Source organism: Chiroxiphia lanceolata, chromosome 2 (assembly GCF_009829145.1).
Source record: "Chiroxiphia lanceolata isolate bChiLan1 chromosome 2, bChiLan1.pri, whole genome shotgun sequence".
NCBI classification, from domain to species: domain Eukaryota; kingdom Metazoa; phylum Chordata; class Aves; order Passeriformes; family Pipridae; genus Chiroxiphia; species Chiroxiphia lanceolata.
In genome coordinates, this window is record NC_045638.1 from 55231222 (window position 1) to 55254428 (window position 23207).

The following is a 23207-nucleotide window of genomic DNA, read 5'->3' on the forward strand; positions in this document are numbered from 1 at the left end:
AGAATATTTATCAAGTTATCAATGTCCAGCAAAGGGCAAGTGAGACAATCAGTGTTCTGGCACACCTGACCCACCAAGACAAGCTGAAGGAATTGGGTTTGTTCAGTTTAGTGAAGAGACTCAGAGTGAGTTACTAGTAACTTAAAATTACTTGAAGAGAAATTACAGACATAATGAGAGACAAACTTTCAAACTTTAATGAGAAGCAAACTTTCCTAGGTGGTGCCATGCAATATAATAAGGGACCAAGGCTAAAAATTATGGCCTGGAAGGTTCATTTTGGAAAAATCTATTCTCTAATGATGAATGCAATACTGGAAGAGATTCCCCAGAGGGTTTAGGTACTTTCCATCGTCAGAAAAATTCAACACTCAACTAGAGAAAAACCACATCTGACCTAACCTTAAACTGGTGATGTCTTGTCTTAGAGTAGACAGTTGGACTAGAGATCTCCATAAGTCCCTTCCAGAAACTATTTCTATAATTCTATTATTTTTTTATATTTATATATGTTCTGGGGCATGTAATACACGAATCTTTGTAAATTTTTCTCCTGAAGAAGGACACGTAAGTATAAATTTTAGTCTGTAGTTTCTAATGCAGTCTACAGCAAATAGATCCATATGGGGTAAAGTTTGTCTGCATACTTATGTGGATATTTTTGAAAGAGCTGACAGCTTTGAAAGCTGAAATCCCAGGCAGATAACTTCTATGATATCTATAACAATTTTATCTTAATCCAAGTTTCTCTTAATCCAGATCTTGTTCTTTCACACTCCTTCCGATCTGAATTCTTTCCTCATAATATTGTTTTTATAGGTCTGATTCCCATAAATGCCTTTTTTTTTTCCCCAGCTATTACAGAACTGCCCACCTTGTTGTGGACAGATTATAAATATACATAAGGTTTTGACCCTGCAATTAGAAAATCTAGTCCTATTCTAGGGGACGTTGAATATATAAAAAATGTCTTTTATAATTAACTACTGGTTTTTTCACAAATAATACATGATTTTTGTATTACCGTGGCTCCATATTACCTGTTTTTGCTTTTAGTTAGTCAGTAGGTCAGTGTTATCTCCTACAAAGATTGTCATGAATGATACTGAAGGCATCGGCTGTTACGACCCTGCAAAATGTTCTGCAACTGAAAAGCAGATCTGTAGATAGAAAAGTGAGGAAACCATCTTACTCAGCCCGTGATCAGGAATGCACAGTATTTATTCTGCTGAAGGAGACAAATGTATTCATGGGTACATTCCAGGAGTGAATCTTTTGGATGTGAAATGTGTTTAATACTCTTCTCCCTCTCTTCATCCTAATTCTTTTGGCAGCTTAAATTTCCCAGTTTGATAAACAACACAGATACCAGTTCCCATTTATTTTTAATAAGACTCTCATGTATTGTATTAATTGTATCCCTAGGAGTTAAGTTTAGATTTGTGGGTTAATTTTCATTGGATGACTTAGCACAGGTGTTGCCAGGCTCTGGGAAGACAGTGCTGGTTAGGCAGGGTGTGTGGGAGATGTGGTGAGAGACACTGCTAGAGGGCAGCAGCAAGGCTCTCTCCTAAACTTTGGTCATCTAAATGAGGGCAGTGAGGATTTCAGAGAAGGCTGCAGCATGTCTTCGTTTCTTCCAGAAGCCCATTCATTGTGTGTTTAGGAAAACTCCACATGTTTTGTTCAGGGAAGAACACCGTCAGTCCTGCCACTGTGTCTGTTTTTCATTCTATTCAATTTAATATAATTAACATAGTGTGAGAAGAAAGCAGTTAAATAGTGAAAGATGGGCTGAAATCAATTAAAAGCTGTGATATTTTATCCTGAATAGTATTTTTGGATGAAACCTCTTGTTCCAACCTTTTCACACCCTCTGAAAGATTCAGTACTGATTACAGGTTAAATAAAGCTGATATCCTTTTGGGGGTGATGGTCAGTCATTGTAGAAGACAAAGATAAGACTGACATCTGGGTACCTCTTTTCAAGCTGTAAGATTGAGTGGAGGGTGGCATATTTGTGTTCAAACCTGGGCCACAAGACCATTGCAGCGGAGGCTCACCACCACACTGTGTGCTAGTCTCTTCCAGGCTACTTGTATACGGGTTAAGAATTAAAACTGTTAAGTGCCATTAGAAGAGAATATGTTTTAAACAGAAATCACTTCAGAAAATTATATCTATGTATATATATGTATATATATATGTGTAAAATTATGCAACATAATGCCCATTCTACGGTATATTCGCAGTATTTTATTTATGTTTGTTTCTGCCTTGCAGGTTGTGGCAAAGGGACAAGCAGAGGTTTTGGGAAGGGTCCCATCCTCAAAAAAAATAGTAAACCTTAAAATCACAGAGAAGATGGTGCCTGCCTTCCGCTTTTTAGCCTACTACTTCATTGCAAACGAGGGCCATCAAGACATTGTTGCCGATTCTGTATGGGTGGACGTTATGGATGTCTGTGAAGGAAAGGTACTTCCAGAGCTTGTAGCTTCTGTTATTTTATTCCAAATTGAAAACAAAAACATGGGTTATCAGCAGAGCAAATGCAGGTAGGCCTGGGGTTAAAAAGTGAAAGACGTATCATTTTTATTGAAAAAAAGGGAGTCGTCAGGATTCGTGCTGAAAGGTATAGCTTGAAAAGGCTCCCAAGAGTGATGGCAGAAAGGCTTCCAAGAGTGACAGAAGAGATATCCTTCTTCTGCAGGACGGGCTGTGCCTCCAAGAGATGAAGAACATAGTTTTGTAGAGATAAAGCCCCCCCTGTGAGTGTCTATATATTAGAAATCTGCAGTGAAACACCAATAGAATTGTTGAGGGGCAGAATCTCTTTAAACTTTGTCTTTTTGTAGTAAGGTGTGCCACATGAAAGAAAGTGAAGGCATGTATTGGGAAAAAAAACAAAATCAAAGTAATTTTTCAGGCTTTTTGATTTCTTTTAAAAGTAATTTTCTGAGATTTTGTAGCATTTCAAAACCACTTTAAAAAAGTTTAAATTAGAAAATGAAGTGTGGGTAAAATAGGAGTCCCTCTAAGCCTTCCTTTCACTTTCCTCCTCCTCCTTTGTGGGACCATAAGGTAAAATGAAAAAACATGACAGGAATTTTTCCTAATAGCATGAAACACAACTGCTGAAAAATGTCAGCCATCTAAAATTATATTTTACAATGAAAATATTTGTTTTGGAAAAAGAATATGATAGTCTATTGGGAAAAAAAAAGTTTTTAAGAAAAATTATCTATCTCTAAAACACAAACCAGTTCTTCATTTATACAATGACAAAAGTAAGTTATGGTCAAGCTGGCATATCTACTAAGGATTCCGTATTAGTTTCATAATCACCGTTCCTACTCCTTCCTAAACCACAAAGTGTCTACGTTAGAACCAGATCGGAGTTTACCCAGTCATGTTAAAAAATGCAAGTGTGCAATAGAAGGCAGGTAGTATTATTACAGACTGGTTTAAGTCAGTTAATTTTGTACATTAATTAGTCTTTTCCTGTATTTCATGGCAATTTTGTTTCCACTGGAAAATAACAAAATTATGTTGAAGACCCTAGTTCAGCAAATCCCTTACACGTACTTTTAATTCCCGTTGGTGCTTATTCGTCATTGAAAGTCAACGTCCAATATTCTGCAAGACACATCTTTTAGTTCCCCATGATTTCCTTCAGTGAGAAATATCTGCATCTCCATCTTCCAAAACACAGGATCTCAGGCAGAAGCACCACAAAACAGAAACATCCCCCAGCCTCTGACTGCTGACAATCACAGCTGACAGTATTCCTGGCCCAAAGAGTCTTTACTTTTTATAAACAAATTAAATATTTTTTGTTTCAATCTTTTCTGTTTAGATTAAAGTGAGAACAGAACAAGAGATATATGAACCAACAGATATCATCAATTTACAAATTGAAACGGACCATGCGGGAAAAGTTGCCTTAGCTGTGGTTGATAAAGCAGTTTTTATTCTGAATAAGAAAAATAAGCTTACAGCCAAAAAAGTAAGATATTTCTAAGAAGAAAATTTTGTATCTACTAGTCAAACAAAATTTTCCATAACTAATGTGAGGATTAAAATGTAATTAATGGCTATTAATTGCTTAAACACTGATTTGCTAAACTTGAAAATGTTTTTTTTCTTCTGCAATTTATTGTCTACTTAAGATGAATGGTATATTTAAGATGGGAATTTTCATGCAATGGCAGACAAGTTTGTAAATTAAGAAAGCATGGCTTGAAATCATTTCCTAACTAAAACATTCCTCAGCTCTAATCTTAGTTTCCAAATGCAGCTTGTACCTCCAGTTTACCTTGCTTCTGTGAATCAAAGGCTACAAGAATTTTTCTAATATATATATAAACCCTTTACAAGCCTGTACAGTACATCCGTACTATTTTGTTTGGCAGGTATTTAATGCTATGAATTCGTATGATCTTGGATGTTCTGCAGGTGGTGGCTCAAATAACGTTCAAGTTTTTACTGATGTTGGTTTGGCTTTTTTATCAGATACAATTCAATCCAGCATTCGGGAAGGTAAGTGCAGTCTGCCCTCTACTTTACATGTTTGTTTACACTGTAGATCTGGTGAGGTTGATTGCTTAAAAACCAGAAACATTTTATTGTGATGTTGTAAAATCTCCTTTGCTTCTGGATTTTTATTCTTCTGTTCTTCCACTGGATGCTGGAAGGTCAGATAGCCCAGATGATGGTCCTTTGGTGACCACCTCACATGGGGCAGGCAGCAGTTGGCCAGGGCTGGAAGGTAACTTGACAAACTGTGGGTATTCTGTGAATGAGATGGGTCCTGAGATGGGTCCTAAGATCAGTCTTCATGAATGATGTGAATGATCAGGCTGTTCCTGTCATGTTATCGTGACAAACTCTTCTGTTCTGCCTTCCCAGGATATAAATGCCTCCACGGCACCAGAAGGCAGAAGAGATCTTTGGATTTTCAGAAGAAAATGTCAGGAGTTGGTATGTCTGCTCATCTGGGTGGCCTGAAAGGCTTAGCAGGGGAAGGCAAAGGAATCTGGCTGGGATCTAAGGGAGTAAGAAGTGATGGCATAGCAAAGGATACCAAGATATTCTTAGTCCCAGTTCTTGCATTAAGTGACATAACCTAGCACAGCTGTCTATACTATGCTGCGTGACCGGATGCATCATTCATCGAAACAACTAAACAATAAAGAAACCTGAAAAAAAAAATCCCAACTAAACCAAAAAAACTGCAAATGGAAAATAATTCACGACTTTACAATCTCTCAAATGCGAAGTACTTCTACTAGATAAGATGTCATGTAATCAGTCAAGACATTGAGGCTTTTCAAAGTTATTTGTATGGCCAGAAAATGTTTCATATATCTTATTATTTTTCCTTGATATTCTGCTTTAAAATTTTGGTACTTTGTGCTTCAATTAAGAGAAGAGTTAGTATAATATTTGGTCTAAATTGGAAAAAAAATTAATTTTACACAAATTGACATCTTGCTGGAAGACATGACAACTTGAAGCTGGCATCTTCCTTACTTTTGAAATCAGGCTCGCTATTTGAGAAGGAAAACACTGCCATGGCTATTTCTATTAAGATATCTAATTTCAGCCTGCCAAGGAGGTGTTTTTAATTCACAGTCTGACTGTGAAGTGAAATCTTAGAACAGAATATTTAGGATGCTATAGGGCCTGTATTTTCCTTCTGTGTTTGTGAACTGTTATTAGGATGGAGAACAGGTCCCTGGCTGTTGCAATAGAAACTAATGTTAATGGCAAAGAATGACAGAATTGAGCATGATGAACACCTTTACACTTATTGCTACTTACGCAGCAATAATTCTGGGGTTTAATTGTATTGCAGCCAGCAAATACCAAAACACTGATCTGCAAAAATGCTGTCAAGATGGAATGAAAATAAATCCCATGAGGTTTCCTTGTGCAAAGAGACTAACAAGGGTGTCTGGCTCTCGCGAATGCAGGAGCGCATTCCAGGACTGCTGTGAGAAAGCCACAGCCCTCAGGAAGGAGGCGAAGCGGAGGAACAGAGTGGGCTTGGCACGACGACGTAAAGAACAATGGCATACAAGTGCCACTTCTTTCACACTTCATATGGTGGCAAGGGAGGATTAAGGGGCATTTAGTGCTATGGGGCTGGGGAGGAAGTTTTCGCATCAGCATTGCGTCTTCACACATGTACACTGGGAAGGTGGGAGTGGGACAGGATAACTTCTTGGGGTGACAAAAGGCAGGAATCACTTTAGCCCAGAACAGCTTTGTGGAGGAGCTGTTGTCCCCTGCCCAAATCCCAGGGAGGCTACAGACAGCAGAGCAGTGAGTGGCTGTGTGCGTTCAGGGCTCTAAGTGGTCTTAGATTCATGACTATTTTATTAGTGGTAATACTGTTGTAACACCTGAGTACTTCCCAGACACCTCCTCATGAGAAGGGGTCACTTTAACCAGGAATAATTTTGTCTCTTTCTTCCTTTCTAATCGCCAAAGTCTATCTCTGACCACATGTTACATCTTATCTCATGTTAAAAAAAAAAAAATTACTTGGCATAGAAAATGACCCCTTTCTAAGTGCAATTTCCGCTACAATTTCTCATAGGTTAACCCTTTCATTCTCTGTCTTTCACAAATATGGGACAGCGGGAACATCTTTGCTATGTGTTACTAAAGGGAACTGATTTCTCATTTGGTAGCATGTGGTTACTGAACGTGGAAAGAGGAATTATCTTTTGTTCATTGACAAGATTTGGTCAGTGCTTCTCCTTTTTCAACGTATTTTTGTAATGTAGAAGATGAAACACAGATGAAATATTTTCATTCAGAGTATTTGTCATGCTCTGACAAACTGACTCCCTGCAAGACAGTGTAAGGTCAGCAGCCAAAGGCTTCCAGACAGAAACCGTACTCCTGTTTTACAGAACACAGCGACCATGAAGAATTCTTTGATGAAACCTCTGTCAGCTTGCGCAGTTATTTTCCTGAGAGCTGGTGGTGGCATTTTGAAGACGTGGAAAACCCTGGAAACCATAGGTACTGTACTTCCTGACTAGGTGAATATGTCTAAATTTGTACAGTAAAATATATATAAATATCAGGTTTACATGTTTTCTGATGCAGAGGACTTCAGAATATTTGCAAGTACTTTGTCTCTACAACCGATGGAATATGGGGGTTTTTTCCTTACAATACTCAAACTTCAGCAAATAACAATGTTTACATTTTATACATCCTTCCTAATATATTTTATTGTTTGTTTCTTAGTGTAGAAAACTTTGCTCCTGATTCAATAACTACCTGGGAAGTTCAGGCAATAAGCATATCTCCCGAAAAAGGTATAAGTATTGGGCATTTTTTTGGTTTCTTTGTATGAACGAATAGACAATGTGTAGTTTTTAAAAGAGAAACACAATGTTATGTTGACAGAGTAAAACAGTCTGTACTGAACAAATGCAAAGTGTTCTGATCATGACATTTCCTTCACTCTTTTATGCCATATTAAAGCCCAGCTAGAAGTTATGAGCTAGATTTATAGTTATAAAAGCAACATGAAGCGGGATCTGAGGGAGGATGGATAACACAATCAAAACTGTCTCTTATTCTTTTTTCTCTATAAAACACCTTTGTTTAGCTTCCATGTGGCGGGAAGCCACAAGAAAGATAGCAGTAGTAAACACCACTTTTCTTTGAATAATTCTGGAACCAAGTTCTGGCCATATCAAAGCATGAAAGTCTGTGATCTCTAGGAAGACAAATAAGAGAAGAGCACCAGGAAACAAGCAGAGAACCAGCAAGGGCTAGACACCAGAGAGCCCAGGTTCCTGGTGCTACTCTGGGAGCTCCTGGAAGTAGACCAGGACCATGCAGGAGGGACAAGGGGTCCTTCTGGTACTGACCACTCCTCTATGGAAAGGGAGTCTCATCCAGGGTTACAGTGATGGGTATGGAGTTTATTTTCAGAAAACAAGGAAAGGTCATTGTGTTTTAAACATGGCCTTTGCAGGAAAACTGGGCTGTGTTTCACTCACAAAAGTTACAAACACTCCTGCCAAGTTTTACCTATCAAAAATCATGGTAGTGACCCCAGAGGGCAAACCATCTACCCCTGAGATGGGTCTCTAGTGCAGATGAATTGAAATGCTTTCTGAATATGTCTGTTTTTCTCTCCTGCTCTTGACTTCAGGAGAGCTCAAGCAATGAGTTCCGATTAGATGTTTAAGGTCTTATCAGCTGCTGTTAAGGGTGTAATTCTCAACTCATTCTTTGTGTTTTGTTTTTTTTTTCTCATCCCAGGGTTTTGTGTAGCTGACCCCCACATCTTTGCGGTTTTCAAAGACTTTTTTGTGTCCCTGAGATTACCGTACTCAGTCAGACGACATGAGCAACTAGAAATAAAAGCAGTGGTTTACAACTATCTGCCCAACGATCTCCAGGTAGTGTTACCAACAACTGCTGTACCATACATTCTTAGCTAGCTAAATCTGTAGTTATGTAGTATTTTAATGTAAATGACCTGGCCACCTTTCAGTGCCCTCCTACAGCCCAGACATAACGCTCCCATCTTGAAAGCTTTCCCAAGGACAAGACCCAGTTCTACTTGATAATCAAATTTACTGTATAAAACGGATTTTATTTACCATGTTACACCGCTGTATTCCTTGCCTTTGGGCATGACTTCTTCCCCTTTATTGAAGCAATCAGTTACTTTTTAGCTGACTGGTAATCTGGGCAATACCCAGTTGCTGCTATTTCACAAGATGCTCAAGGCACAGAGGTAAATTGAGCACACAATCTGATATGCCAGCCACAAAATCTGTGCAAAAAATGCAAAGCCACTATGCAGCTCTCCATACAACCACAGTTGTCACTGAGCTTGGGACCTCTCTCATCCTAAGGCTGATGATCTTTTTTCTGTTTCTTCCCATCTCTCAGCCAGCTGTTTGACCAGCATTTTCTGAACTGTGTTGGGTGGTATAGAGGGACATATTAAAGATGTATTACCTTTCTTACTTCCCTGTAGTTCGGGGATAGGCCAAAACTATACTGCAAATTCAGCGTAATGAAGAAATACTAGCCAATTTACATTCACAGCCCTAGTCAATGTAGATGAATGTTAACACACTAAAGGGTCATAGAACAATTTAGGTTGTAAGGGACCTCTGGAGGTCTCTAGTCCAACCTGCTGCTCAGAGCAGATCCAGTTAAAGCAGGTTGTTCATGGTCCTGTCCAGTCAGATGTTGAATATCTCCAAGGAGGCAGACTCCACAAACCCTTTGGACAAGCTGTGCCAGGAATCAATCACTTCTTGATGAAAAGATTTTCCCATTTTATAAATGGAAAACAGTAAATTCAGGAGAGCAAAGTGAAAAAACAATATCTTGCAAAATGTCTTCATTGCTCTTTCCTTTTTAAGCAAAAGCTAGTCTCCTGTTTTACCTGTTTCTAATTTCCCATTCTTATCTAGGTATAGTAGAGCTGGAGAGTATTTTTCCTGTGCGGTGATGCTCTAAGACTGATCTCAGACATTGCCTTGTCCCCGCAGGTAACAGTGAAGATGGATGCAGTGAAGGAGCTGTGCACCGCAGAGACAACAGAGAAGGCTGTGCAGCTGCCACTGGTGGCTAAGGGGAACTCTGCAACACCAGCCTACTTCTCAGTTGTCCCTCTGACTGTGGGAGAAATTCCAATTACTATTACTGCTTTTGACAGGGTTTCTGGGCATAGTGACAGCATTAGGAAGAACCTCAATGTTGTGGTAGGTATACCTTGTTGAGGACAAGCACTTCACAAATATGTGCTTCTCCCCAAATGTAACATTCACTGTGTGTGAGCTTTCATGGAGTGAAATAGTACAAAGATAAGACTGGAAGCAATCTCAGGAAACCTGTTTTTCAGTAAGGAGTGAGGTATAGCATGTGGAAGAAATTTAACCCTATATGCATAATGTATATGGAAATGTTTGTTCTCTATGGCAAAAAGGCATCCTTCTACCCATGACATAGCAAAAACTTCTTCATGCAGCCAGTGCTCATCTTGTCATCTTTGACTTCCACCTGCTTCATCAATATACATGAGAGGAAGACAACCCTGGATGTACATACAGACTGGGGAATGAGATGCTGGAAAGCAATGCCATGGAAAGGGACCTTGGGGTCCTGATCAATGTCAACTTGAATATGAGTCAGCAGTGCCCTGGCAGCCAGGAGGGCCAACCGTGTCCTGGGGGGCATCAGGCAAAGCATTGCCAGCCAGTCAAGGGAGGGGATTGTTCCTCTCTGCTCTGCAATGGTGTGGTCTCACCTTGAATATTGCGTGAAGGTTTGGGCACCACAATATAACAAAGATATTAAGCTATTAGAGAGCACCCAAAGGAGGGCAATGAAGATGGGGAAGGGCTTTGAGGGGAAGCTGCATGAGGAGCTGCCAAGGTCACTTGATCTGTTCAACCTGGAGAAGAGGAGACTGAGGAGAGACCTCATTGCAGTCTACAACTTTCTCGTGAGGGGAAGAGGAGGGGCAGGCACTGGTTTCTTCTCTGTGGTGACCAGTGACAGAACCTGAGGGAATGGCCTGAAGTTGTGTAAGGGAAAGTTTAGGTGGGATATTAGAAAAAGGTTCTTCACCCAGAGCGTGGTTGGGCACTGGACCAGGCTCCCCAGGGCAGTGGTCACAGCACCAAGCCTGACAAAATTCAAGAAGCATTTGGACAATATCTCAGGCACATGGTGTGACTCTTGGGGATGGTCCTGTGCACGGCTAAGGGCTGGACTCAATGATCCTTACGGGTCCCTTCCAACTCAGCATATTCTATGATTCTGTGATTCTATATGAAAATTCTTCTTCCGTTATGAAACCAAGATTGAAGATGCCCATGTATCAATATTTTGAGAAGGAAATACTCTCTGCTAGTAATAAATTTAAACTTGTTTTATTCCCTCTGGTTAATGGATCTTCAGTTTTAATGATTGCACAGGTAAAACATACAGGCAAAAAAAATGCTGTAAATATTATTAAATAACTTAGTTCTCTTTCAAAATTATAAAAAGGAGGAGCCTTCTAGAAAAGATGACTTTTCAAGAGCCAACACAGACTTGTTACAGCACCCAAGTCACCTACTGAGGGCTATTTTCAATCCACACAAAAAAGTGCAAAATATGAATCCTTCTACCATTGTAGGTAAGGATAAGGCACAGGATGTTGAGAACCTGCAGTTGTTACAGGCCATAACTTTTTTGGAGATAGACAGAGTCTCAGAGTTCAATGCTACATTAAAACATTAAAAGTAACTGTAAAAATAGCTTTATTAAAACTGAAATTGTAGGAAGAAGGATATGTGGAAATCAGAAGGAAAAAAAGTTTAGATTTTATCAACAAGATGTACTCAGAATTTCATGAATTTCATATTTGAGAGATTTATAAACGTGAGTCCCTCATTGAACTTGACTTGCATGGCTCACAAAGCTGAGAATAAACTTTGAAGTTTAATTTTTTGAGGTTAGTTTTGGTTAAGGGAATTTCATCCAGGGAAATATTTCAATAGTAACACAAAAAGTCAGTAGAGTTTATTAGTATTTCAACTGGGAGATTGTAATTCTGATTTTAAGCTTGAGTTTTACCTGGAGAGAAATCTCACATCAAAATCACTTATTTATGCCACCCACTGGTCTAATGCCAGGATGGAGCTTATGGGTTTTGTGCAGGTTAATTTCAGGTGTGAGTGCTTGCAAACATTCTGACTTTTTCTTTCCTCAATTGTGCAGGCAGAAGGTGTTTTACAGAGAGAAGAGGAAACCATTTGCATTAACAGCGGCTGTAAGTTACAGAAAAGAGTTTGATTCAGATGAAGTTTGGAGTAGAAATGATGAGGTTTGGGGTAAATGATAGGTGCAGTGAAATACTTCTTAATGTAGAGATATTGCTTTTGTTAGCCATAACTTATCACAAATAACTTCATCTGGTACCTAGCAAAAGACTCAGGAAAGAATAGTCATTAAATTCTAAATTTTTAGAATTGATTTATTTTACTTTTTTTTTTTCAAAGTAGCCTTCTTTAAATATTAAATAAGCCTCTATTTCATCTACTAATGGGTCCTAAACATATTAAAAAGTAGGAGTTTTTTCAAGCCTAGAATATTGTTAAAGATTGGAAATTAAACAAATTAAATGAATTTAAAAAATACTTCTTTCCATAAAATTTCATGTAACGTTTCAGATAACATTTCTGTCAAAATTGATGTCAACTGTGGAATGCTTAAGGAAAAGTATGTTCTAAGATTACACTGTATGTTGTTTATGTTTAAAAAGTCTGGATGTAGATCTCTATTTATTATTTATTTACAGTAAAATCCCATACACTGGACCTTAACAGACCACCCGATATGGTACCAGGTTCTGATAGTCATGTGTTTGTTAGCCTGAAAGGTAAATGTAATTTTTTGTCAACAACTTCTCCAGGTGGTAAGGGACAGGCCCCTCTGTGTCGCTTATTCCTGCATGTCAAATCTCCGTTCCCTCCTTGTTTTTCTGTTATGACTCAAATTGTCTGTGCTACATGACCAGGTCATAAAACAGAACACCCCCAGGGTTGATCCAGTATTTTTTCCTCTTTCTAATTACTCCTTCTTATTTGAAATGGATGTAATAGCTTCATATGATCCATCCTCCTCACTGTGCTCAGACTAAAATTATGGGAAGGCCAAAGGTGAAGGGATTCAGCTTCTCTAATAAACCCACAGTACATTTAGGTTTGTAGAAATCTGCTTTAGCTTTTAGAAATAAGGATGCCAGATTCTAATGTATAAGTTCTGGAAAGTTCTGTTTTTCTGAAGAGAAGATATGTATAATCATATAGCCATTTAATCCAATAACTGTATACGTACATATATATACGCATGTATACGTATTTTAAAAACATCTATTAGCAAGCAATTTTATTGGGAATAATTACTGTTTTCCCCAGAAAATGGAAAATAATGCATTTGTGACACAAAGGGTATTGACTTCCACTTCAAATTCCTGAGCTAAAGTACAGGGATGTGTGAATTCATCAAATGATAAAATTGCAGAGAGAGAAAAAAAATGCACAAAAGGTTTGGCATGACTAATGTACAATCTTTCTTCCTCTCTGTGGGAGTATCATGTCTGGTTTGACAGGAATTTTCCAGCCCAAACCCCATGTACCCCCTTTCCTTGCTTCTCTGCCTCCAGCAGCTTTGGGACTCTTTCATACTCCTTCGTTGTGCCAGCCTCCTTTCTCCAGCTTTCCCAGGGCCTGGCACCTCATCCTCGTTCTTCTTCAGCTTTACAAAGTCTTAGGTAGCCAAAACCAGTGTTTAACGGTGAGGAGTATCAGGCCATGCTGGAATGTCAACCTATAGTTATTATCACCTTTCTTCATATTACACCACCCAATTTTAAATATGGTATGTATTATGGCTTATGTTTTTTACAACAGGGAATATTATGGACCAGTCTGTTGAAAATTGTCTTAGTCTTACTGGAGTGGAGAAACTTATTCAAGTGCCCACAGGCTGTGCAGAGCAAACAATGGTCACAATGGCCCCTGCAGTCTACGCTATTGAGTACTTGGATGCCAGTGAGCAGTGGGTGAACTTTAATCCTGAACGGAAACAGGAAGCCATTAGTATGATTGAACAAGGTATGCAGACAAAGAGGGGGGGGAAATAACAAACAAACCCCAAAATAACAAACAAACAAACCAAAACAAACCAAACCAAAACAAACCAGAGCCCAAAGGATGGGATCTTTGTTATCATTTTGCACTGCACGCTGATTCTTTTTACTTGGTGAAGGAGTGACCAATGTCACGGCCACAAAGAAATGCCTCTGACAATCTGCAAACAGAACTTGTGAGGAGGACTATTTGCCAGCATCTGGCAGTGGACAGGTATTGACGTTCACCATCCATCCTCCCTCTTGCCTAATTCAGAAGTAGAAAGTAAAATCTGAGCTGATCAACGTCAGCTCTTTTCAGAGTAAACGGATAGCAAAGGCTAGTCCTTTATTTCCTTCTAATGTACAAGTTCAAAATGGATAAAGATGAATCATGTCCTAAAAAGACTTATTTCTCCCCACGAGTCACAGACAGTGCTTAGGATGCCTAGCTGAGATGTAGACATCTCTGTCTGTGACTGTCAAAAGAAAGGAAAATTCCCAATGTTAATCATGATACTGACACTTTCACTTCCACACTCCTGTACTCATCATCACATAAACTAGAATGGCTTCAGCAGCCCTGGCCCAACCTAGGGAGGGAGTTTCCTTAGGGAGAGGACACCTGCAAGTCAGCTTCTCGAAGAGTCCACTCCAAGATGTGATCCAAAGATACTATTAAATGGTAAAGCTGGGACCACAGTATGTGGAAGTGTTCCAGCTCACTAACTCTCAGGCACTAACACAGAGCCTGAGAGTTGCCAATGTTGCAGCAGGTACAGCTGATCTTTCTAACTGCAGTGCCTGTCTTCGTGATATGCAGACATGTGACACACATTTCAACAGTGAAAAATAAGTATATAAATAGAGATTAAAAACATGCTAGCAGTTGCTGCATGGAGGTCTTTACCTATTTATCTAAGACTGCCTAAAGTGATATGAGATCCTGCTAATGAGTATTTGGTATTATCAGCATCATTTAGTCCCTATATTATGCTTTTATTGATTCTTATTGAAATTCAGTAGTGTAGAAAATGAGTTGTGGCTATGATACAGACTTTGTCAGGACAGTAGCAGTCAAGATCAGAGGCCATGATTTCTGAGGCTGTGTATGATGAAATAGATGATGCTGTGTATACTTTCTGATTCAATGTGCTATCAAGTCAACAGCTTGAAAAGTTGTCAATAAGAGGAAATAAGTTTCCCAAGATTCACTACACAGAAAATGCTTTGTAACCATAGGTATCTGCAGTTTTCAGGTTATTCTCATGGCTCAATTAAGCCAAACAAGACAGAGGACCTTCTAAGCCTAGTGCTTTTTCTGTGTCAAAGTCTACTGATGCAGTCATTTCCTCCTTAATGCACCAGTGAACACCTCCATGAACTCTTCCACCAGTCAATACTGAACATTTTCATGCTAATGCAAGTGATGTAGGAAAATGCCCAGTAAATATGAGTATTCTCTGAAAAGTTATGTTCTCTCCTGTTCATGCAGGTTATACTAGACTGCTTGAGTTTCAGAAGGTGGATGGCTCCTACGGAGCATTTAAAGAAATCCCCAGTAGTGTATGGTAAGTGATTTTTTTTTCTGTGGTTTTATTTTTGGTTTTGTTTCTTTATCTGGTTGGGTTTTTTCCAAGTTACCTCTATTACCTTTTGATGCATAAGAAGTTTCTCTAGGGGGATAGATTTTCAAGATCTGGTGGACACGGTGTTGCCTATATAATTTTGTCATGAATAGTCAGCCACAAAATCTCTGAGCATGTTCGGTCCTTGATGAAGGAGCTTTATACTGAGCCACTGATTATTTTGAATTTGCCACAGGGTAGAAATGGTCGTGCTGATGTTGAATAATAACACACTAGGTTCCAGTGAGTGGACTGTATTGAATATGAGTCTGTATGCAAACTTAGTATGTTTATTTTCCTGTCAATACAGTTTTCTATAAATATATGTCAGCACAAGTCTGAAAAATTTTCTTTTGTGTAGGTTAACTGCATTCATTGTTAAAGTACTCACAAGGTGCAGAGAATACATTGATGTCCAAGACAATCACATACTCAACTCCATTTCCTACTTGATTAATCAACAGCAGGCAGATGGTTCATTCCACGACCATCACCCCGTCTTGGACAGGTCAATGCAGGTAGGTAATCCATATTTAGAAGAATCTGTTGCTCATTTAGGGCTATTAGGGGCTGAAAGGAATATTGTGAGTTGTTGAGTAACAAGAAATGTATCTAAAGAAAATAAATCTGTAATGTAAAATTAATTTGTTAAAAGGTCTTTTATGTCAGATGCACAGTTAGCACTTCACCACCTTTATCTTTTCATCTAATCTTAGATAATTTTTGCAGTTATGTCTATAGAGCACTTAGAAATTAATTGTGAGGTCCATATGTTTGGTAAAAATGTAAGCCTTTTATTGCCAAAGGCAACAGAGCCATAGAATCATAATTTAATTTTGAAGGGACATCCAGAGGTCATTTAGTCCAAACCCTGCTCAAAACAGATCTAGTTAGATCAGATTGTACAGGGCCATGTCCAGCTGAGCCTTGAGTACCTCCCAGTCTCTCTGGGTAACGTGTTTCAGTATTTCACCACTCTCATGGTGAAAAAAGAAAATATTAATACTTAAGCAGAATTTCCATTTGCATATCTTAGTCTACATATCCCCTATAACTGCCCAGAAACACAAAATTCTTATGCAGTCCATGAATCTAGACTATGGAAATAATGTGCATCTTCCAAAACTCATTGAAAATGCAGTTACCTTTGTAGTGACCATATATGAAAAAAAAATGTATTAATATTATTAATTATCTGTGTCAAATAAGTAGTGAGGCTTTCCCCCTCAAATCCAGTTTTACAGTTGATGTAACACTGTTAGGGGGAAAAAAACAAACAGCCCAAAGGGTTTTGATTTTTTTCTGACCTATGTTCATGCTGAGATAGTTATCTTCTATTTTACATATACTTCAAGAGCTTTCAGGGGGGAAAAAAAACTAATGAGGGGACTGTGTTTACTTTATCAAGAAGAGGGATAAGAAGTGATCTAGTATTGATGCATAAAAACCGTTACAGGAAAAAGTTCTGTGTGCATGTAAGTGCATAAACAGTACCAGAGAAATTAAAAGAAAAAACTCCACCCAACTAATTCTTGAAAATTGCAGCTATGAATATTTCAATGACAAATTATAGACTTTAAACTATAAGTTAAATAATTAAATATTTGATTATCAGCTGAAGGACATGGTGGGTTCCTAATTTCTGACACTGTTTAATGAAAACTAGCTGCCACTATAGAAGATATACTTTAGATGGACACATTGAGAAAAATTAAAGGTAAAGCTGCATGGTATGTGGCCAGATGGTTTGCCAAAAAGATCCTTTGCTTCATGAAAAGTGATTTTCTAAATTTAATCATAAGCATGTACATTTAACTTTTCCTTTTAATGTTTTGTCTTTCAGGGTGGCATTAAGTTAGCAGAAGAGGATTTGGCTATGGCAGCCTTTGTAACCATAGCATTGCAACAGACGCTCCAGGTCTACAAGTTACCTGATGTGGTAGGAAGCGTGACTCTTTAAGTCTGAAGGCTATTGCACAATGGCATATCCACTCTTCTATCTCTTACAGTACTGCAAATCAGGAGTATAAAATCTTTTTACATCTGTGGTGTATAGGAAAAGATTCCATGGCCTAGTGTACAAGGTGCTTCGAGCTACACAGTCCATCATCAATTGCTTTAATCACTAAGCAAAAGTGATTACAATTGTCTCAAAAATTACTACAGTGAAGTATTCTAATTTCCAATATTCTAGCCAGCAGTAACACTTAGTAGATCTCAGTGATCTTTTCAAATGGATCCATTCTGTTTTCACAGGTAAAAGGGATTAGAGGAGCAGTGGATTACATGAACAATCAACTTTCTAGAAATACTGACTGCTATTCTACAGTCATCACGGCTTATGCTCTGACACTTGTGCAGTCTGATAGTGAAGAAGCCCAGTTTGTGAAAGAAAAATTAAGGGACTGTTCTGTTTTTGATGCAGGTAACCATCCTTCAAAATTCCTTTAGAAAGCACTTTTCCTAATTGAAACACTGAGAACACTTACATGAACAAAACATATTCAAGTAAATGAGAAACATTTCATTTTACAGAAACATGTATGTATATGTGTAATATATTTAATTATTTAAATTACATAATTAAATATGTCAATGTTGATGTTTTAATATGTAATATGCATAATTAATATCACTACAAAGTTACACCATAATGAAGTTTGGATCGTGATCTTTGACACTGGAACTTGGACAATACCATGGTAAATATTCATTTACATTTTCTGCTCCCCCTGGGGAAAAGAAAAAATAAAGTCCAAGCCAAATGAGGAAGAAGAAAATTTGAATGAGAAAACAGCTACATATAACAGTAGCCCAGACTGGATTTCTGATCAAAAGGCAAGGTGTCTCTTCCGGACCACCTGCTTCCAAAGCCCCCCACCAGTTTGGAGTGCTTTGTTGCAGCTCCACACGGATGTCACCTCTTACTCCTCCAGTGTGTTGGCTGTGGTGACTGCTGCGTGGCAGCACTGCCGTCCTATTAATTTCTTCCAATACATTTGCTAAATTTCTTGCAATACATTATGGTTTAATAGCCATAGTTTAAGTATAGGGAATATGGTTGTCCTTATTCAAGGTTGGATTTATGGGCATAATTAATACTATTATCTCTCAGGAACCACCAGACACAATGCTCCCACTCCATCACATGGACATCGCTGTACAGTGGGTTCATTAGACTGTGATAATTGAAAAATTGGAAGTTATAGGTTTCCTTTTCCATTATCTTTTCTTCTCAATGGATTTGTTGCTCTCACAACACCATCTGTGCCTTGTGGTCCCTCAGTGCTATGACATGAAATACCCACTGTGCAGAACAATAGTGATTTTTGGCAAATGTCCCTACGAAGGAGATTCAAGACTGAGTTATTCTTGCAGCAAAGCAGCAGCGCTACTGGGGAAATGGGAACGATGCTGTCTCAGTGGAAACCACGGCCTATGCACTGCTTCAAACATTGCTCCTGAAAGACATGGACTACGCAAGGCCTATTGCTACGTGGTTGACAGAAAGAAGAAACTACGGTGGAGGGTACTGCTCTACACAGGTGCCTGACCACCAGTCCAGGGGGAGTTCTAGGGCAAGGGGAAGAAAACAGAAGCCTCATACAGACTTTTTCATTTAGATTTGAAAACATTATAACAGTTAATCCTCAACTTCTTTGGTGCATGAAGCACTAAAGATTTTGGCTCATTAATAAACAGTGAGCCAAAATAAAATGATTAAAAGCTAGCAAAGAAGATTCTTTGTCTTCATGAAGACCTATGATAATTTAAGGTCAGAACTCCAGTGATTTTACAATTTTAGTGCTAAAAGAAGAAGCTGGGAAATAGGATTAACAGTCTGTGCAGGTAGGAACAGATACAGGAGAACTTCAAAGCAGGAAAAAGCATAAAATTGAGTAGTTCAAGGTGACTGATAATGTCATCCTACATGTTGTTGAAACAATGTGGCATAATTCTAATGTTTTTTGCACTTCTTTCTCACCTAGGACACAGTAGTGGCCTTAGAAGCTCTGTCAGCATACAGCATACAGACATTGAACACTGCTTCCACTGACCTGACTGTCAAACTGGGAACACCTGGAAGACAAAATGACTACAGCATTGTTCTGACTGATACTGATGAAGAGTTTCAGAAGCAGACAGAGGTACACAACAATCCCTCGTTTCAAACTTTTTTTCCTCAAACGGGAGAAACTGGATCATCTGACCTGGATTTTCTCATGTTAAGCAACCATAATGTAGCTGGCTTATAATACCTTTAAATAATTTAATCTGTAAAACAACAGAATATTTTTAAAGAAAAAAAAAACAACAGGTGCTTAGCAGCACAATTTAGAGGTGCTTTCTCCTGCCTCTTCAAGGACTTTGATGATGTGAATCTCTCCCAACAGTGAAGAGCAACCAGGAGACCAGGTCTTGCTAGGGAATGAGCAAGAAGGGGAATATTCTGATTTTCAGTGTGCTGGGAACTGTGAAAATATCAAATCCAGGCTAGAGAGGGGAGAGTAAAGTTGATAAAATATGTCTATTGAGCCCTAAACAGCAGAGTAAGATGTACCAGCTCAGCTCATTTAAAATGTTATGAAACTTGAGGTCTTATAACTCCATAGCTAAAAGATTTCCCTACCCCATTTTGGAGGGGTAAAGGCAAGATGACAGGAAATCCACAGATCAAATGCTGAGCACAGACTAAGTATTTTTTTTCCCCCTTGCTTTGCAGTTTGAACTTGGGAGAAAACTTGAAGTATCGGTACACGGCAGAGGAAGTGGGACAATGAGTGTAAGTTGCAAATTCAAAATCCAGAGTCTAACTGGACTTCTTTCAATCCCTTTTTGAAAACTGAGTGAAAAATCACTTGCCATGACCTCAACCTTCATGTTCCTACCTCCAAATTTCTAAAATTAATGACCTAAAGCCTGCCCTTATGGGCAGTCAATTTTTCCTGTCTTTAAATTTATTAAATCTTTGATATGTCAATGCTGATAGAGCCAGCTGGCGTTTGAAAGACCTCTTTGTGGTTGGGAATAGAGAGTTACCTCAAAGGAGTCCCACACCATTTGTGAATTGCACATGCTTATACCCGTGACAGTCCTCTGTGACCATTCTGAGCCTCTGGGACACTGGTCTTTCTCTCCACACTTCCACGTCCCATCAACATTTCTTCAAGTCCTGGATGAGTAAATCCCTTGTCATTTAAATAATATTTTTAGTGGCTTGCTGTTTGTGTGTTTGTCTTAGATATTAAAGATGTACTGGTCTTCTGAGCTGAAGAACAATACCTGCAATGATTTGATTTTGACAGTGGAAATGGAAGGGAGCATCAAGTACTCTGGTAAGTGAAAGGGGCATTGATTGGGTCTCAAAGGTGGCACGTTTGGCCAGCTGCTAATGATAATTCACAGCTTTCCAGCTGCGGAAAGTGAGAATTATCACAAGGAAAGATAGAAGCCCCTGAATTCTCCCTAGCTATTCTTTCATTTAGCTTATTATTATTTGTAAATAATATAATAACTATCAGAGTGACTGTAGGTGCAGCAGATACTTAACAATTACACAATTAGAAACTCTTCTTGAAGAACAGGAGGTGAACTCCCTTCACAGAAGGTAAAGCCCAGCTCAGTTCCCTGGCTAATAAGGGACCTACCATGTGCACTTAAAACTCTTCGAGGCAGATTTGTCATAGGTTTTTCATATGAGCAATAATGTGTTTTCCATCCTTTGAAGTATATATTCATCATCATCTCTGCCTTTTTCTGCATTTTTTTTCTGTTTGAATAGTTAACTTTTGGAGGGAGAGATTGTCCTTTACAAATTTATTCATAGTCTAAGCTCCATACTTAGCTACATTTGTTGGTTATTCTTACTCTAGTTATCCCTAAAATTCTAAATCTGAATTAATTGGAAATACTGAGATGGTGTACAGCAAACTTTTATAAAACCCACAGTGATGGCATGACTTCCAACTAATATTTATCATTATACCAAAAGGAGCCAAATTACCAAGTCCTCAGGCAAATTTATGCATGGCTGATCATATTATTTCTCACCTCCAGAAGCTGAATACTCTGATGAAAATGATGGTGAGGACTTGATTGCTGCAGAAAACAGCACATTTGAGGGGCTTTCTGGCATAGAGTGGTTTGATATCCACAGCAGAAGGAAAAGGGATGCCATCACTCCCAGCAAAGTAGAATCACTGCGGTACAAAGTCTGTGTCAGGTATGTCTGCAAGACCAGCTCTTCATTTGTTTGTAATTCTCCTTGGTCATCCTCTTCATATCCACAAACTCAGCATCCAACATGGTGATCTTCTGTGAGTCTGAATACACTAAGAGTCTGTGTCCTCTCTCCCATGGCAGAAGAAAGGATTTCCACACAATTATGAGGTTTACATGATTTGGATATACTTCAGATGCCCACTGCAGATTCTGCCCCATCAGACTCTGGGGAGACTCTAAAGCACCTGTTAGGCTAATCATTTGAAAGAAGTCTTTTATTAAATAAAGTAAATACAACTGGAATACAGTAATAACACATTTACAGAGTTTCTGGAAAGATGCTGTTACTTCCTTCACAGTCAAATTCTGGCCTTATAAGAAAGAAAATATGTCTACTACTAGCTGAGAGAGCAGGGGAGGAAGATAGGATATCCTATTGTGACAATCAAGAAGTTGGCAAGGCCAGAGGTAGTAAGAAAGAAATCCTCCCATGCAGAATAACTCTGAAACACCTGTCTTTTCTCTTGCTCACCGACTGGCATAGGTCTCAGAAGCACAAAGTGGTGGCTATTCTGGATTCCCCTTCTAGAGAGGTACAAGGTGGCAGAAGCAGGTTTTACGCCCCAGTAGAATTTCATTTTTCCATTGACTTTTGGCAAAGCCTTGAAGACAGTGGTTTTATCCCCCCTCCCAGACAATGGCACGAACAATGGCAGCAGAGGACTGAAGTTACCCTAATTCCCAAGTTTCACTCCCGCTCATTAAATGTATATTCAGTGAATTGTGTACTGGCCAAAGCATCATTTTCCCCATTAATTACTACGTAACATTCATCAACTACCAGACCCACTGTTCCATAGCACACTGTTGAGTGCTAGGGTGAGGCTTAAACAATAGTATGAAGCTCCCTTTCTTGTAGTTAAGACACAGGAGAAAAACTGAAGGCATAAATTACATCACCAATTCTTCCCTACTCTGTGGTACAACTCTTATGGGAAAAGGAGGGTGCCAAAATAAAAAGTTCTGAAGTTCAGAAATGAGAATGGCCATTTGAATGGCCATTTGACCAGTTGAGATGACTAATTTTGCCTCATGACTCCTAATGAAGTAGGCAGCTAATTTTCAAATTAAAATCCACTTTGGAAAGTTAAATGGAGTAGAATGTTTTGTTTCACCGTTAGCAAGCCTGAAAAGCCAAACTCCTTAAAGCAAGCTGGCTGTTCAGTGCAGATGTTCACTGCTGACCATCTCCTTTATAAAGGTCCACAGGTTCCAAAGCACCAAAGATGTCCCTGGTGGATCTCACTCTGCTGAGTGGCTTGGAGCCTGACACAAAGGATCTCGAACAGGTTAAAAACACAGTTTTCTGTGCAATCTTTCATAGCCCTTTTAGAAAATTTGTCTTTCAAAATCCTTCAGAAGTCCATAGAATAAACAAGGGAAAACAGATTTTGGAAAAGCAGATTGTCATTACTCTTGTTCTGATAAAATATTTGCTGAATATATACAACAAATGCGAAGCTTGTGGTGAACAGAGTTCAGCCTTCTTAGTCCCTTGTAAGAGAAATTAGGGCAAAGTTGAGCAGGGCACTTAAATACATGCCTGTCCTTCACACATATTACTGTCCCCACTGGCACTGTTGTCCTGCGACGTGCCAGGACAGTGCACCCCGTGCTTGCAG

At 38.9% G+C, this 23207-nt stretch overlaps 1 protein-coding gene across 1 annotated transcript in view; it reads left to right on the forward strand.

Moving 5' to 3' along the window:
• Positions 1-23207, forward strand: part of LOC116782765 (complement C4-like) — a 48307-nt gene that overhangs the window by 16041 nt on the left and 9059 nt on the right. The window contains exons 13-34 of the mRNA XM_032679734.1: positions 2284-2475; positions 3857-4006; positions 4413-4539; positions 4909-4980; positions 5858-6061; positions 6924-7035; positions 7267-7337; positions 8296-8435; positions 9546-9758; positions 11764-11815; positions 12344-12424; positions 13458-13661; positions 15171-15246; positions 15665-15821; positions 17147-17242; positions 17560-17728; positions 18682-18848; positions 19293-19451; positions 20027-20086; positions 20546-20639; positions 21361-21526; positions 22787-22874. Of these exons, the coding sequence (XP_032535625.1) occupies positions 2284-2475; positions 3857-4006; positions 4413-4539; positions 4909-4980; positions 5858-6061; positions 6924-7035; positions 7267-7337; positions 8296-8435; positions 9546-9758; positions 11764-11815; positions 12344-12424; positions 13458-13661; positions 15171-15246; positions 15665-15821; positions 17147-17242; positions 17560-17728; positions 18682-18848; positions 19293-19451; positions 20027-20086; positions 20546-20639; positions 21361-21526; positions 22787-22874 (2850 nt within the window). The remainder of the gene's footprint in view (positions 1-2283; positions 2476-3856; positions 4007-4412; positions 4540-4908; positions 4981-5857; positions 6062-6923; positions 7036-7266; positions 7338-8295; positions 8436-9545; positions 9759-11763; positions 11816-12343; positions 12425-13457; positions 13662-15170; positions 15247-15664; positions 15822-17146; positions 17243-17559; positions 17729-18681; positions 18849-19292; positions 19452-20026; positions 20087-20545; positions 20640-21360; positions 21527-22786; positions 22875-23207) is intronic.